Source organism: Oncorhynchus kisutch, unplaced genomic scaffold (assembly GCF_002021735.2).
Source record: "Oncorhynchus kisutch isolate 150728-3 unplaced genomic scaffold, Okis_V2 scaffold859, whole genome shotgun sequence".
Lineage (NCBI taxonomy): Eukaryota > Metazoa > Chordata > Actinopteri > Salmoniformes > Salmonidae > Oncorhynchus > Oncorhynchus kisutch.
The window spans coordinates 84,959-101,746 of record NW_022262804.1 but is presented as its reverse complement, the minus strand read 5'-3'; the positions used below and the strand labels follow the sequence as shown (position 1 = coordinate 101,746).

Genomic DNA, 16,788 nt, shown 5'->3' with positions numbered 1-16,788 from the left:
GTTTCAAAACAGTAAAGACATTACAAATGTCATATTATATATATATACAGTGTTCTAACAATGTACAAATGGCTAAAGGACACAAGATAAAATAAATAAGCATAAATATGGGTTGTATTTACAATGGTGTTTGTTCTTCACTGGTTGCCCTTTTCTCGTGGCAACAGGTCACAAATCTTGCTGCTGTGATGTCACACTGTGGAATTTCACCCAGTAGATATGGGAGTTTTTCAAAATTGGATTTGTTTTCGAATTCTTTGTGGATCTGTGTAATCTGAGGGAAATATGTCTCTCTAATATGGTCATACATTGGGCAGGAGGTTAGGAAGTGCAGCTCAGTTTCCACCTCATTTTGTGGGCAGTGAGCACATAGCCTGTCTTCTCTTGAGAGCCAAGTCTGCCTACGGCGGCCTTTCTCAATAGCAAGGCTATGCTCACTGAGTCTGTACATAGTCAAAGCTTTCCTTAATTTTGGGTCAGTCACAGTGGTCAGGTATTCTGCCGCTGTGTACTCTCTGTGTAGGGCCAAATAGCATTCTAGTTTGCTCAGTTTTTTTGTTAATTCTTTCCAATGTGTTAAGTAGTTATCTTTTTGTTTTCTCATGATTTGGTTGGGTCTAATTGTGCTGTTGTCCTGGGGCTCTGTAGTGTGTGTTTGTGTTTGTGAACAGAGCCCCAGGACCAGCTTGCTTAGGGGACTCTTCTCCAGGTTCATCTCTCTGTAGGTGATGGCTTTGTTATGGAAGGTTTGTGAATCGCTTCCTTTTAGGTGGTTGTAGAATTTAACAGCTCTTTTCTGGATTTTGATAATTAGTGGGTATCGGCCTAATTCTGCTCTGCATTATTTGGTGTTCTACGTTGTACACGGAGGATATTTTTGCAGAATTCTGCGTGCAGAGTCTCAATTTGGTGTTTGTCCCATTTTGTGAAGTCTTGGTTGGTGAGCGGACCCCAGACCTCACAACCATAAAGGGCAATGGGCTCTATGACTGATTATTGGTATGTTGAAATTTATGTTTCTTTTGATGGCATAGAATGCCCTTCTTGCCTTGTCTCTCAGATCGTTCACAGCTTTGTGGAAGTTACCTGTGGTGCTGATGTTTAGGCCAAGGTATGTATAGTTTTTTGTGTGCTCTAGGGCAACGGTGTCGAGATGGAATTTGTATTTGTGGTCCTGGTGACTGGACCTTTTTTGGAACACCATTATTTTGGTCTTACTGAGATTTACTGTCAGGGCCCAGGTCTGACAGAATCTGTGCATAAGATTTAGGTGCTGCTGTAGGCCCTCCTTGGTTGGTGACAGAAGCACCAGATCATCAGCAAACAGCAGACATTTGACTCTCTGTCTCTCTCTATCTCTCTCTCTGTCTCTCTCTCTCTCTCTCTCTCTCTCTCTGTCTCTCTCTGTCTCTCTCTGTCTCTCTCTCTCTGTCTCTCTCTCTCTCTCTCTCTCTGTCTCTCTCTCTCTCTCTCTCTCTCTCTCTCTGTCTCTCTCTCTCTCTCTCTCTGTCTCTCTCTCTCTGTCTCTCTCTCTCTCTCTCTCTCTGTCTCTCTCTCTCTCTCTCTGTCTCTCTCTCTCTCTCTCTCTGTCTCTCTCTCTCTCTCTCTCTCTCTCTCTCTCTCTCTCTCTCTCTCTGTCCTCTCTCTCTCTCTCTCTGTCTCTCTCTCTCTCTGCTCTGTCTCTCTCTCTCTGCTCTCTCTCTCTCTCTCTGTCTCTCTCTCTGTCTCTCTCTCTGTCTCTCTCTCTCTCTGTCTCTCTCTGTCTCTCTCTGTCTCTCTCTCTCCTGTCTCTCTCTGTCTCTCTGTCTCTCTCTCTCTCTCTCTCTCTCTCTGTCTCTCTCTCTTCCTCTCTCTCTCTCTCTCTCTCTGTCTCTCTCTCTCTGTCTCTCTATGTCTCTCTCTCTCTCTGTCTCTCTCTGTCTCTCTCTCTGTCTCTCTCTCTCTCTCTCTCTGTCTCTCTCTCTCTGTCTCTCTCTCTCTCTGTCCTCTATGTCTCTCTCTCTCTCTGTCTCTCTCTGTCTGTCTGTCTCTCTCTCTCTCCCTCTCTCTCTCTCTCTCTGTCTCTCTCTCGCTCTCTCTCTCTGTCTCTCTCTGTCTCTGTCTCTCTCTGTCCCTGTCTCTCTCTGTCTCTCTCTCGCTCTCTCTCTCTGTCTCGTCTCTCTCTCTGTCTCTCTCTGTCTCTCTCTCTCTCTCTCTCTGTCTCTCTCTGTCTCTCTCTCTGTCTCTCTCTCTCTGTCTCTCTCTCTCTCTCTCTGTCTCTCTCTCGCTGTCTCTCTCTCTCTGTCTCTCTCTCTGTCTCTCTCTGTCTCTCTCTCTCTCTGTCTCTCTCTGTCTCTCTCTCTCTCTGTCTCTCTCTCTCTCTCTCTCTCTCTCTCTCTCTCTCTCTCTCTCTCTCTCTGTCTCTCTCTGTCTCTCTCTCTGTCTCTCTCTCTCTCTCTCTCTCTCTGTCTCTCTCTCTCTGTCTCTCTCTCTCTCTGTCTCTCTATGTCTCTCTCTCTCTCTGTCTCTCTCTGTCTCTCTCTGTCTGTCTGTCTCTCTCTCTCTCCCTCTCTCTCTCTCTCTCTGTCTCTCTCTCGCTCTCTCTCTCTGTCTCTCTCTGTCTCTGTCTCTCTCTGTCCCTGTCTCTCTCTGTCTCTCTCTCGCTCTCTCTCTCTGTCTCTCTCTGTCTCTGTCTCTCTCTGTCCCTGTCTCTCTCTGTCTCTCTCTCTCTCTCTCTCTCTCTCTCGCTCTCTCTCTCGCTCTCTCTGTCTCTCTCTGTCTCTCTCTGTCTCTCTCTCGCTCTCTCTCTCTCTCTCTCTCTGTCTCTGTCTCTCTCTGTCTCTCTCTCTCTCTGTCTCTCTCTGTCTCTCTCTCTCTCTCTCTCTCTCTCTCTCTCTCTCTCTCTCTCAGAATACTGCAGACCTGCAGAAAAACAGTTTGTTTGGCTGCTGACCTGAAAGCTGCATCTGCACATCAGAACAATGATGAACATTCCTGCTGTTCCCACAGCCTCCTTTTTGGCTGTTACCACGGGAACCAACGCAGCACAGCCAATCACCGCCTAAACAGACCGGTAAACACCTGGGTCTCATTAAGCTTAGCCGAGTTACCAATAACCTTTTCAGGGATACGGCTAAATCAATCTAGCTTCCTGTTTGTCTGAAAACCCGGAAGTGGGAACGCCAAATTAGAAGTTTCTATGTTAGGGTTTCATCAGCAGAGCCGTCCAATCACAAGAAGAGAAGCAGGGAGCGGTGTGTTTGACATGGTCTGTCGGACCAATAGGATCAGACGTTTCTATGTTAGGGTTTCATCAGCGTCCAATCACAAGAAGAGAAGCAGGGAGCGGTGTGTTTGACATGGTCTGTCGGATCAATAGGATCAGACTCACCGATGCTGGAGTCCCTCCTGAACACGTCTCTGTCGAAGATGTAGAAGGACAGATGGCGGAAACTACGGGGGATTTCACAATAAAAGTCCTCTCCATAGAAGGGGCTGCGGAGGAGAAAAAAAACAAACACATTAAACATCAACAAATCTTAGTCTACAAATGACACAAAAAAAGTTGCTGATCTGTTAACAAGCATCTACATTGAACAAGCCAGGGTAGCTGTGAGCTGAGGGACCATCTACATTGAACAAGCCAGGGTAGCTGTGAGCTGAGGGACCATCTACATTGAACAAGCCTGGGTAGCTGAGGGACCATCTACATTGAACAAGCCTGGGTAGCTGAGGGACCATCTACATTGAACAAGCCAGGGTAGCTGAGGGACCATCTACATTGAACAAGCCAGGGTAGCTGTGAGCTGAGGGACCATCTACATTGAACAAGCCAGGGTAGCTGAGGGACCATCTACATTGAACAAGCCAGGGTAGCTGTGAGCTGAGGGACCATCTACATTGAACAAGCCAGGGTAGCTGAGGGACCATCTACATTGAACAAGCCAGGGTAGCTGAGGGACCATCTACATTGAACAAGCCAGGGTAGCTGTGAGCTGAGGGACCATCTACATTGAACAAGCCAGGGTAGCTGAGGGACCATCTACATTGAACAAGCCAGGGTAACTGTGAGCTGAGGGACCATCTACATTGAACAAGCCAGGGTAGCTGTGAGCTGAGGGACCATCTACATTGAACAAGCCAGGGTAGCTGAGGGACCATCTACATTGAACAAGCCAGGGTAGCTGTGAGCTGAGGGACCATCTACATTGAACAAGCCAGGGTAGTTGAGGGACCATCTACATTGAACAAGCCAGGGTAACTGTGAGCTGAGGGACCATCTACATTGAACAAGCCAGGGTAGCTGTGAGCTGAGGGACCATCTACATTGAACAAGCCAGGGTAACTGTGAGCTGAGGGACCATCTACATTGAACATGCCAGGGTAGCTGAGGGACCATCTACATTGAACAAGCCAGGGTAGCTGTGAGCTGAGGGACCATCTACATTGAACAAGCCAGGGTAGCTGAGGGACCATCTACATTGAACAAGCCAGGGTAGCTGTGAGGTGAGGGACCATCTACATTGAACAAGCCTGGGTAGCTGAGGGACCATCTACATTGAACAAGCCAGGGTAGCTGAGGGACCATCTACATTGAACAAGCCAGGGTAGCTGTGAGCTGAGGGACCATCTACATTGAACAAGCCAGGGTAGCTGTGAGCTGAGGGACCATCTACATTGAACAAGCCAGGGTAGCTGAGGGACCATCTACATTGAACAAGCCAGGGTAACTGTGAGCTGAGGGACCATCTACATTGAACAAGCCAGGGTAGCTGTGAGCTGAGGGACCATCTACATTGAACAAGCCAGGGTAGTTGAGGGACCATCTACATTGAACAAGCCAGGGTAACTGTGAGCTGAGGGACCATCTACATTGAACAAGCCAGGGTAGCTGTGAGCTGAGGGACCATCTACATTGAACAAGCCAGGGTAACTGTGAGCTGAGGGACCATCTACATTGAACATGCCAGGGTAGCTGAGGGACCATCTACATTGAACAAGCCAGGGTAGCTGTGAGCTGAGGGACCATCTACATTGAACAAGCCAGGGTAGCTGAGGGACCATCTACATTGAACAAGCCAGGGTAGCTGTGAGGTGAGGGACCATCTACATTGAACAAGCCTGGGTAGCTGAGGGACCATCTACATTGAACAAGCCAGGGTAGCTGAGGGACCATCTACATTGAACAAGCCAGGGTAGCTGTGAGCTGAGGGACCATCTACATTGAACAAGCCAGGGTAGCTGAGGGACCATCTACATTGAACAAGCCAGGGTAGCTGTGAGCTGAGGGACCATCTACATTGAACAAGCCAGGGTAGCTGAGGGACCATCTACATTGAACAAGCCAGGGTAGCTGTGAGCTGAGGGACCATCTACATTGAACAAGCCAGGGTAACTGTGAGCTGAGGGACCATCTACATTGAACAAGCCAGGGTAGCTGTGAGCTGAGGGACCATCTACATTGAACAAGCCAGGGTAGCTGTGAGCTGAGGGACCATCTACATTGAACAAGCCAGGGTAGCTGAGGGACCATCTACATTGAACAAGCCAGGGTAACTGTGAGCTGAGGGACCATCTACATTGAACAAGCCAGGGTAGCTGTGAGCTGAGGGACCATCTACATTGAACAAGCCAGGGTAGCTGAGGGACCATCTACATTGAAAAAGCCAGGGTAGCTGTGAGCTGAGGGACCATCTACATTGAACAAGCCAGGGTAGCTGAGGGACCATCTACATTGAACAAGCCAGGGTAGCTGAGGGACCATCTACATTGAACAAGCCAGGGTAGCTGTGAGCTGAGGGACCATCTACATTGAACAAGCCAGGGTAGCTGAGGGACCATCTACATTGAACAAGCCAGGGTAGCTGTGAGCTGAGGGACCATCTACATTGAACAAGCCAGGGTAGCTGTGAGCTGAGGGACCATCTACATTGAACAAGCCAGGGTAGCTGTGAGCTGAGGGACCATCTACATTGAACAAGCCAGGGTAGCTGTGAGCTGAGGGACCATCTACATTGAACAAGCCAGGGTAGTTGAGGGACCATCTACATTGAACAAGCCAGGGTAACTGTGAGCTGAGGGACCATCTACATTGAACAAGCCAGGGTAGCTGTGAGCTGAGGGACCATCTACATTGAACAAGCCAGGGTAACTGTGAGCTGAGGGACCATCTACATTGAACAAGCCAGGGTAGCTGTGAGCTGAGGGACCATCTACATTGAACAAGCCAGGGTAGCTGAGGGACCATCTACATTGAACAAGCCAGGGTAGCTGAGGGACCATCTACATTGAACAAGCCAGGGTAGCTGTGAGGTGAGGGACCATCTACATTGAACAAGCCTGGGTAGCTGAGGGACCATCTACATTGAGCAAGCCAGGGTAGCTGAGGGACCATCTACATTGAACAAGCCAGGGTAGCTGAGGGACCATCTACATTGAACAAGCCAGGGTAGCTGTGAGCTGAGGGACCATCTACATTGAACAAGCCAGGGTAGCTGTGAGCTGAGGGACCATCTACATTGAACAAGCCAGGGTAGCTGTGAGCTGAGGGACCATCTACATTGAACAAGCCAGGGTAGCTGTGAGCTGAGGGACCATCTACATTGAACAAGCCAGGGTAGCTGTGAGCTGAGGGACCATCTACATTGAACAAGCCAGGGTAGCTGTGAGCTGAGGGACCATCTACATTGAACAAGCCAGGGTAGCTGAGGGATCATCTACATTGAACAAGCCAGGGTAACTGTGAGCTGAGGGACCATCTACATTGAACAAGCCAGGGTAGCTGTGAGCTGAGGGACCATCTACATTGAACAAGCCAGGGTAACTGTGAGCTGAGGGACCATCTACATTGAACAAGCCAGGGTAGCTGTGAGCTGAGGGACCATCAACATTGAACAAGCCAGGGTAGTTGAGGGACCATCTACATTGAACAAGCCAGGGTAACTGTGAGCTGAGGGACCATCTACATTGAACAAGCCAGGGTAGCTGTGAGCTGAGGGACCATCTACATTGAACAAGCCAGGGTAGCTGAGGGACCATCTACATTGAACAAGCCAGGGTAGCTGAGGGACCATCTACATTGAACAAGCCAGGGTAGCTGTGAGGTGAGGGACCATCTACATTGAACAAGCCTGGGTAGCTGAGGGACCATCTACATTGAACAAGCCAGGGTAGCTGAGGGACCATCTACATTGAACAAGCCAGGGTAGCTGTGAGCTGAGGGACCATCTACATTGAACAAGCCAGGGTGGCTGAGGGACCATCTACATTGAACAGGCCAGGGTAGCTGTGAGCTGAGGGACCATCTACATTGAACAAGCCAGGGTGGCTGAGGGACCATCTACATTGAACAAGCCAGGGTAGCTGAGGGACCATCTACATTGAACAAGCCAGGGTAGCTGTGAGCTGAGGGACCATCTACATTGAACAAGCCAGGGTAGCTGTGAGCTGAGGGACCATCTATATTGAACAAGCCAGGGTAGCTGAGGGACCATCTACATTGAACAAGCCAGGGTAACTGTGAGCTGAGGGACCATCTACATTGAACAAGCCAGGGTAGCTGTGAGCTGAGGGACCATCTACATTGAACAAGCCAGGGTAGCTGTGAGCTGAGGGACCATCTACATTGAACAAGCCAGGGTAGCTGTGAGCTGAGGGACCATCTACATTGAACAAGCCAGGGTAGCTGTGAGCTGAGGGACCATCTACATTGAACAAGCCAGGGTAGCTGAGGGACCATCTACATTGAACAAGCCAGGGTAACTGTGAGCTGAGGGACCATCTACATTGAACAAGCCAGGGTAGCTGTGAGCTGAGGGACCATCTACATTGAACAAGCCAGGGTAGCTGTGAGCTGAGGGACCATCTACATTGAACAAGCCAGGGTAGCTGTGAGGTGAGGGACCATCTACATTGAACAAGCCAGGGTAACTGTGAGCTGAGGGACCATCTACATTGAACAAGCCAGGGTAGCTGTGAGCTGAGGGACCATCTACATTGAACATGCCAGGGTAGCTGAGGGACCATCTACATTGAACAAGCCAGGGTAACTGTGAGCTGAGGGACCATCTACATTGAACAAGCCAGGGTAACTGTGAGCTGAGGGACCATCTACATTGAACATGCCAGGGTAGCTGAGGGACCATCTACATTGAACAAGCCAGGGTAGCTGAGGGACCATCTACATTGAACAAGCCAGGGTAACTGAGGGACCATCTACATTGAACAAGCCAGGGTAACTGAGGGACCATCTACATTGAACAAGCCAGGGTAGCTGTGAGCTGAGGGACCATCTACATTGAACAAGCCAGGGTAGCTGTGAGCTGAGGGACCATCTACATTGAACAAGCCAGGGTAGCTGTGAGCTGAGGGACCATCTACATTGAACAAGCCAGGGTAGCTGTGAGGTGAGGGACCATCTACATTGAACAAGCCAGGGTAGCTGAGGGACCATCTACATTGAACAAGCCAGGGTAGCTGAGGGACCATCTACATTGAACATGCCAGGGTAGCTGAGGGACCATCTACATTGAACATGCCAGGGTAGCTGAGGGACCATCTACATTGAACATGCCAGGGTAGCTGAGGGACCATCTACATTGAACAAGCCAGGGTAGCTGTGAGGTGAGGGACCATCTACATTGAACATGCCAGGGTAGCTGAGGGACCATCTACATTGAACAAGCCAGGGTAACTGTGAGCTGAGGGACCATCTACATTGAACAAGCCAGGGTAGCTGTGAGGTGAGGGACCATCTACATTGAACAAGCCAGGGTAGCTGTGAGCTGAGGGACCATCTACATTGAACAAGCCAGGGTAGCTGAGGGACCATCTACATTGAACAAGCCAGGGTAGCTGAGGGACCATCTACATTGAACAAGCCAGGGTAGCTGTGAGCTGAGGGACCATCTACATTGAACAAGCCAGGGTAGCTGAGGGATCATCTACATTGAACATACCTTCCTCAATGTTATATTCTATTAGACACACACACAGACACAGACACACACACACACACACACACACACACACACAGAGACACACACACCCAGAGAGACACACACACAGACACACACACCCACACACACAGAGACACACACAGACACAGACACACACACACACACAGAGACACACACACCCAGAGAGACACACACACAGACACACACACCCACACACACAGAGACACACACACACAGACACAGACACACACACACAGACACCCACACACACACACACACACACACAGAGACACACACAGAGACACACACAGTGACACACACACACAGACACCCACACACACAGAGACACACACAGTGACACACACACAGACATACACACACACACAGACATACACACACACACACACAGACACCCACACACACAGAGACACACACAGTGACACACACACACACAGTGACACACACACACACAGTGACACACACACACAGACACCCATATGTCTGGCCCTATAGAATACAAACAGGTTATTTACTGTCTGATTCCATTTAGTTCTTCCCAAATGTCATTTTCTCCATCTTGTTTTTCTAGGTTTCCGATTTCCCCAGTTTATTTCAGGAATTTCTCCCTCAAAATCACACGTGTTAATATTAATAGACAAAAAACCACATTAGATGTTCTTAGTCCACAACCATGTTTAAACCACATCAGATGTTCTTAGTCCACAACCATGTTTAAAACACATTAGATGTTCTTAGTCCACAACCATGTTTAAACCACATCAGATGTTCTTAGTCCACAACCATGTTTAAACCACATCAGATGTTCTTAGTCCACAACAATGTTTAAACCACATCAGATGTTCTTAGTCCACAACCATGTTTAAACCACATTAGGAGACCATGTTTGAGGTAGTTGCTCTTTATTTCCAACGTGTATCTAGTAAGAGGCTAGCAAGAGAAGAGGCTAGCAAGAGAAGAGGCTAGCAAGAGAAGAGGCTAGCAAGAGAAGAGGCTAGAAAGAGGCTAGAAAGAGCAGAGGCTAGCAAAAGGCTAGCAAGAGTAGAGGCTAGCAAAAGGCTAGCAAGAGTAGAGGCTAGCAAAAGGCTAGCAAGAGTAGAGGCAAGCAAGAGAAGAGGCTAGCAAAAGGCTAGCAAGAGTAGAGGCTAGCAAAAGGCTAGCAAGAGTAGAGGCTAGCAAGAGAAGAGGCTAGCAAGAGAAGAGGCAAGCAAGAGTAGAGGCAAGCAAGAGTAGAGGCTAGCAAAAGGCTAGCAAGAGTAGAGGATAGCAAAAGGCTAGCAAGAGTAGAGGCTAGCAAGAGAAGAGGCAAGCAAGAGTAGAGGCAAGCAAGAGTAGAGGATAGCAAAAGGCTAGCAAGAGTAGAGGCTAGCAAAAGGCTAGCAAGAGTAGAGGCAAGCAAGAGTAGAGGCTAGCAAAGGCTAGCAAGAGTAGAGGCTAGCAAAAGGCTAGCAAGAGTAGAGGCTAGCAAGAGAAGAGGCTAGCAAGAGAAGAGGCAAGCAAGAGAAGAGACAAGCAAGAGAAGAGGCTAGCAAGAGAAGAGGCTAGAAAGAGAAGAGGCTAGCAAGAGAAGAGGCTAGTAAGAGAAGAGGCTAGAAAGAGAAGAGGCTAGCAAGAGAAGAGGCTAGTAAGAGAAGAGGCTAGCAAGAGAAGAGGCTAGCAAGATAAGAGGCTAGCAAGAGAAGAGGCTAGCAAGAGAAGAGGCTAGCAAGAGAAGAGGCTAGCAAGAGAAGAGGCTAGGAAGAGAAGAGGCTAGCAAGAGAAGAGGCTAGGAAGAGAAGAGGCTAGTAAGAGAAGAGGCTAGCAAGAGGCTAGCAAGAGAAGAGGCTAGCAAGAGGCTAGCAAGAGAAGAGGCTAGCAAGAGAAGAGGCTAGCAAAAGGCTAGCAAGAGAAGAGGCTAGTAAGAGTCTAGCAAGAGAAGAGGCTAGCAAGAGAAGAGGCTAGCAAGAGAAGAGGCTAGCAAGAGGCTAGAAAGAGCAGAGGCTAGCAAAAGGCTAGCAAGAGTAGAGGCTAGCAAAAGGCTAGCAAGAGTAGAGGCTAGCAAAAGGCTAGCAAGAGTAGAGGCTAGCAAAAGGCTAGCAAGAGAAGAGGCTAGCAAAAGGCTAGCAAGAGCAGAGGCTAGCAAAAGGCTAGCAAGAGAAGAGGCTAGCAAAAGGCTAGCAAGAGCAGAGGCTAGCAAAAGTCTAGCAAGAGAAGAGGCTAGCTAGAGGCTGTGTTAATCTGTGTTTTTCTAGCGCACAAGTGACGGTAGAATTTGCAAAACAAATACCTCCTGGACAGATGCAAATGATGCTGCTATCTTTCTGTCAGGTCAGCAGAGGAGACTGTGTAGTGAACTGACAAGGTTTTTACAGAAGCCTCTCTATCTACCATTAGACTTCTCATTAGCATCATCGCTAACGGATACACAGAGTGGAAGACACACGCAGACAGGGGGCGTTCTCTCCTTGACTCTACAGACAGGGGGCGTTCGCTCCTTGTCTCTACAGGCAGGGGCGTTCTCTCCTTGTCTCTACAGACAGGGGGCGTTCTCTCCTTGTCTCTACAGACAGGGGCGTTCTCTCCTTGTCTCTACAGACAGGGGCGTTCTCTCCTTGTCTCTACAGACAGGGGGTGTTCTCTCCTTGTCTCTACAGACAGGGGGCGTTCTCTCCTTGTCTCTACAGAGAGGGGGCGTTCTCGCCTTGTCTCTACAGACAGGGGCGTTCTCGCCTTGTCTCTACAGACAGGGGCGTTCTCTCCTTGTCTCTTCAGACAGGGGCGTTCTCTCCTTGTCTCTACAGACAGGGGGCGTTCTCTCCTTGTCTCTTCAGACAGGGGGTGTTCTCCTTGTCTCTACAGACAGGGGCGGTCTCTCCTTGTCTCTTCAGACAGGGGCATTCTCTCCTTGTCTCTACAGACAGGGGGCGTTCTCTCCTTGTCTCTTCAGACAGGGGGCGTCCCCTCTTTGTCTCTACAGACAGGGGCGTTCTCTCTTTGTCTCTACAGACAGGGGCGTTCTCTCCTTGTCTCTACAGACAGGGGCGTTCTCTCCTTGTCTCTTCAGACAGGGGCGTTCTCTCCTTGTCTCTACAGACAGGGGGCGTTCTCTCCTTGTCTCTACAGACAGGGGGCGTTCTCTCCTTGTCTCTTCAGACAGGGGGTGTTCTCCTTGTCTCTACAGACAGGGGCGGTCTCTCCTTGTCTCTTCAGACAGGGGCATTCTCTCCTTGTCTCTACAGACAGGGGGCGTTCTCTCCTTGTCTCTACAGACAGGGGCGTTCTCTCTTTGTCTCTACAGACAGGGGCGTTCTCTCCTTGTCTCTACAGACGGGCGTTCTCTCCTTGTCTCTTCAGACAGGGGCGTTCTCTCCTTGTCTCTACAGACAGGGGGCGTTCTCTCCTTGTCTCTACAGACAGGGGGCGTTCTCTCCTTGTCTCTACAGACAGGGGGCATTCTCTCCTTGTCTCTACAGACAGGGGGCGTTCTCTCCTTGTCTCTACAGACAGGGGCGTTCTCTCCTTGTCTCTTCAGACAGGGGGTGTTCTCCTTGTTTCTACAGACAGGGGGCGTTCTCTCCTTGTCTCTTCAGACAGGGGGTGTTCTCCTTGTTTCTACAGACAGGGGGCGTTCTCTCCTTGTCTCTTCAGACAGGGGCGTTCTCTCCTTGTCTCTCCTTGTCTCTTCAGACAGGGGGTGTTCTCTCCTTGACTCTACAGACAGGGGGCGTTCGCTCCTTGTCTCTACAGGCAGGGGCGTTCTCTCCTTGTCTCTACAGAGAGGGGGCGTTCTCGCCTTGTCTCTACAGACAGGGGCGTTCTCGCCTTGTCTCTACAGACAGGGGCGTTCTCTCCTTGTCTCTTCAGACAGGGGCGTTCTCTCCTTGTCTCTACAGACAGGGGGCGTTCTCTCCTTGTCTCTTCAGACAGGGGGTGTTCTCCTTGTCTCTACAGACAGGGGCGGTCTCTCCTTGTCTCTTCAGACAGGGGCATTCTCTCCTTGTCTCTACAGACAGGGGGCGTTCTCTCCTTGTCTCTTCAGACAGGGGGCGTCCCCTCTTTGTCTCTACAGACAGGGGCGTTCTCTCTTTGTCTCTACAGACAGGGGCGTTCTCTCCTTGTCTCTACAGACAGGGGTGTTCTCTCCTTGTCTCTTCAGACAGGGGCGTTCTCTCCTTGTCTCTACAGACAGGGGGCGTTCTCTCCTTGTCTCTACAGACAGGGGGCGTTCTCTCCTTGTCTCTACAGACAGGGGGCGTTCTCTCCTTGTCTCTACAGACAGGGGGCGTTCTCTCCTTGTCTCTTCAGACAGGGGGTGTTCTCCTTGTCTCTACAGACAGGGGCGGTCTCTCCTTGTCTCTTCAGACAGGGGCATTCTCTCCTTGTCTCTACAGACAGGGGGCGTTCTCTCCTTGTCTCTACAGACAGGGGCGTTCTCTCTTTGTCTCTACAGACAGGGGCGTTCTCTCCTTGTCTCTACAGACGGGCGTTCTCTCCTTGTCTCTTCAGACAGGGGCGTTCTCTCCTTGTCTCTACAGACAGGGGGCGTTCTCTCCTTGTCTCTACAGACAGGGGGCGTTCTCTCCTTGTCTCTACAGACAGGGGGCATTCTCTCCTTGTCTCTACAGACAGGGGGCGTTCTCTCCTTGTCTCTACAGACAGGGGCGTTCTCTCCTTGTCTCTTCAGACAGGGGGTGTTCTCCTTGTTTCTACAGACAGGGGGCGTTCTCTCCTTGTCTCTTCAGACAGGGGGTGTTCTCCTTGTTTCTACAGACAGGGGGCGTTCTCTCCTTGTCTCTTCAGACAGGGGCGTTCTCTCCTTGTCTCTCCTTGTCTCTTCAGACAGGGGGTGTTCTCTCCTTGACTCTACAGACAGGGGGCGTTCGCTCCTTGTCTCTACAGGCAGGGGCGTTCTCTCCTTGTCTCTACAGACAGGGGGCGTTCTCTCCTTGTCTCTACAGACAGCGGGCGTTCTCTCCTTGTCTCTACAGACAGGGGCGTTCTCTCCTTGTCTCTACAGACAGGGGTGTTCTCTCCTTGTCTCTACAGACAGGGGGCGTTCTCTCCTTGTCTCTACAGACAGGGGGCGTTCTCTCCTTGTCTCTACAGACATGGGCGTTCTCGCCTTGTCTCTACAGACAGGGGCGTTCTCTCCTTGTCTCTTCAGACAGGGGCGTTCTCTCCTTGTCTCTACAGACAGGGGCGTTCTCTCCTTGTCTCTTCAGACAGGGGGTGTTCTCCTTGTCTCTACAGACAGGGGCGTTCTCTCCTTGTCTCTACAGACAGGGGGCGTTCTCTCTTTGTCTCTTCGGACAGGGGCGTTCTCTCCTTGTCTCTACAGACAGGGGCGTTCTCTCTTTGTCTCTTCGGACAGGGGCGTTCTCTCCTTGTCTCTACAGACAGGGGGCGTTCTCTCTTTGTCTCTTCGGACAGGGGCGTTCTCTCCTTGTCTCTACAGACAGGGGCGTTCTCTCCTTGTCTCTACAGACAGGGGCGTTCTCTCCTGGGTCAGCCTGGAGTAACTGGCTAAGAGCAGCCTGGGGTAGCTGGCTAAGGTAGCAGCCTGGGGTAACTGGCTAAGAGCAGCCTGGGGTAACTGGATGAGGTAGCAGCCTGGGGTAACTGGCTAAGGTAGCAGCCTGTGGTAGCTGGCTAAGGTAGCAGCCTGGGGTAACTGGCTAAGGTAGCAGCCTGGGGTAACTGGCTAAGGTAGCAGCCTGGGGTAACTGGCTAAGGTAGCAGCCTGGGGTAACTGGCTAAGGTAGCAGCCTGGGGTACCTGGCTAAGGTAGCAGCCTGGGGTAACTGGCTAAGGTAGTAGCCTGGGGTAACTGGCTAAGGTAGCACTCTGGGGTAACTGGCTAAGGTAGCAGCCTGGGGTAGCTGGCTGTGGTAGCAGCCTGGGGTAGCTGGCTAAGGTAGCAGCCTGGGGTAACTGGCTAAGGTAGCACTCTGGGGTAACTGGCTAAGGTAGCAGCCTGGGGTAGCTGGCTATGGTAGAAGCCTGGGGTAGCTGGCTAAGGTAGCAGCCTGGGGTAACTGGCTATGGTAGCAGCCTGGGGTAGCTGTCTAAGGTAGCAGCCTGGGCTGGCTAAGGTAGCAGCCTGGGGTAGCTGGCTAAGGTAGCAGCCTGGGGTAGCTGGCTGAGGTAGCAGCCTTTGGGTAACTGGCTAAGGTAGCAGCCTGGGGTAGCTGGCTGAGGTAACTGGCTAAGGTAGCAGCCTGGGGTAGCTGGCTGAGGTAACTGGCTAAGGTAGCAGCCTGGGGTAGCTGGCTAAGGTAGCAGCCTGGGGTAGCAGGCTAAGGTAGCAGCCTGGGGTAGCTGGCTGAGGTAACTGGCTAAGGTAGCAGCCTGGGGTAACTGGCTAAGGTAGCAGCCTGTGGTAGCTGGCTAAGGTAGCAGCCTGGGGTAACTGGCTAAGGTAGCAGCCTGGGGTAGCTGGCTGTGGTAGCAGCCTGGGGTAACTGGCTAAGGTAGCAGCCTGGGGTAACTGGCTAAGGTAGCAGCCTGGGGTAGCTGGCTAAGGTAGCAGCCTGGGGTAACTGGCTAAGGTAGCAGCCTGGGGTAACTGGCTATGGTAGCAGCCTGGGGTAGCTGGCTAAGAGCAGCCTGGGGTAGCTGGCTAAGGTAGCAGCCTGGGGTAACTGGCTACGGTAGCAGCCTGGGGTAACTGGCTAAGGTAGCAGCCTGGGGTAGGTGTCTAAGGTAGCAGCCTGGGCTGGCTAAGGTAGCAGCCTGGGGTAGCTGGCTAAGGTAGCAGCCTGGGGTAGCTGGCTGAGGTAGCAGCCTGGGGTAACTGGCTAAGGTAGCAGCCTGGGGTAGCTGGCTGAGGTAACTGGCTAAGGTAGCAGCCTGGGGTAGCTGGCTGAGGTAACTGGCTAAGGTAGCAGCCTGGGGTAGCTGGCTAAGGTAGCAGCCTGGGGTAACTGGCTATGGTAGCAGCCTGGGGTAGCTGGCTAAGAGCAGCCTGGGGTAGCTGGCTAAGGTAGCAGCCTGGGGTAACTGGCTAAGGTAGCAGCCTGGGGTAACTGGCTAAGGTAGCAGCCTGGGGTAGGTGTCTAAGGTAGCAGCCTGGGCTGGCTAAGGTAGCAGCCTGGGGTAGCTGGCTAAGGTAGCAGCCTGGGGTAGCTGGCTGAGGTAGCAGCCTGGGGTAACTGGCTAAGGTAGCAGCCTGGGGTAGCTGGCTGAGGTAACTGGCTAAGGTAGCAGCCTGGGGTAGCTGGCTGAGGTAACTGGCTAAGGTAGCAGCCTGGGGTAGCTGGCTAAGGTAGCAGCCTGGGGTAGCAGGCTAAGGTAGCAGCCTGGGGTAGCAGCCTGGGGTAACTGGCTAAGGTAGCAGCCTGGGGTAACTGGCTAAGGTAGCAGCCTGTGGTAGCTGGCTAAGGTAGCAGCCTGGGGTAACTGGCTAAGGTAGCAGCCTGGGGTAACTGGCTAAGGTAGCAGCCTGTGGTAACTGGCTAAGGTAGCAGCCTGGGGTAGCTGGCTAAGGTAGCAGCCTGGGGTAACTGGCTAAGGTAGCACCCTGGGGTAGCTGGCTAAGGTAGCAGCCTGGGGTAACTGGCTAAGGTAGCAGCCTGGGGTAACTGGCTAAGGTAGCAGCCTGGGGTAGCTGGCTAAGAGCAGCCTGGGGTAGCTGGCTAAGGTAGCAGCCTGGGGTAACTGGCTAAGGTAGCAGCCTGGGGTAGCTGGCTGAGGTAACTGGCTAAGGTAGCAGCCTGGGGTAGCTGGCTGAGGTAACTGGCTAAGGTAGCAGCCTGGGGTAGCTGGCTAAGGTAGCAGCCTGGGGTAGCAGGCTGAGGTAGCAGCCTGGGGTAGCTGGCTTTTCCTAGCCACTGTGCTTCTACACCTGCATTGCTTG

General features: G+C 51.5%; 1 protein-coding gene across 1 annotated transcript in view; it reads right to left on the bottom strand.

Moving 5' to 3' along the window:
* LOC116362656 (ras GTPase-activating protein 3) overlaps window positions 1–16,788 on the bottom strand; it is a gene marked incomplete at its 3' end in the record, with an annotated part of 95,784 nt that overhangs the window by 32,490 nt on the left and 46,506 nt on the right. The window contains 1 exon segment of the mRNA XM_031816712.1: window positions 3,371–3,474. Within this exon segment, the coding sequence (XP_031672572.1) occupies window positions 3,371–3,474 (104 nt within the window).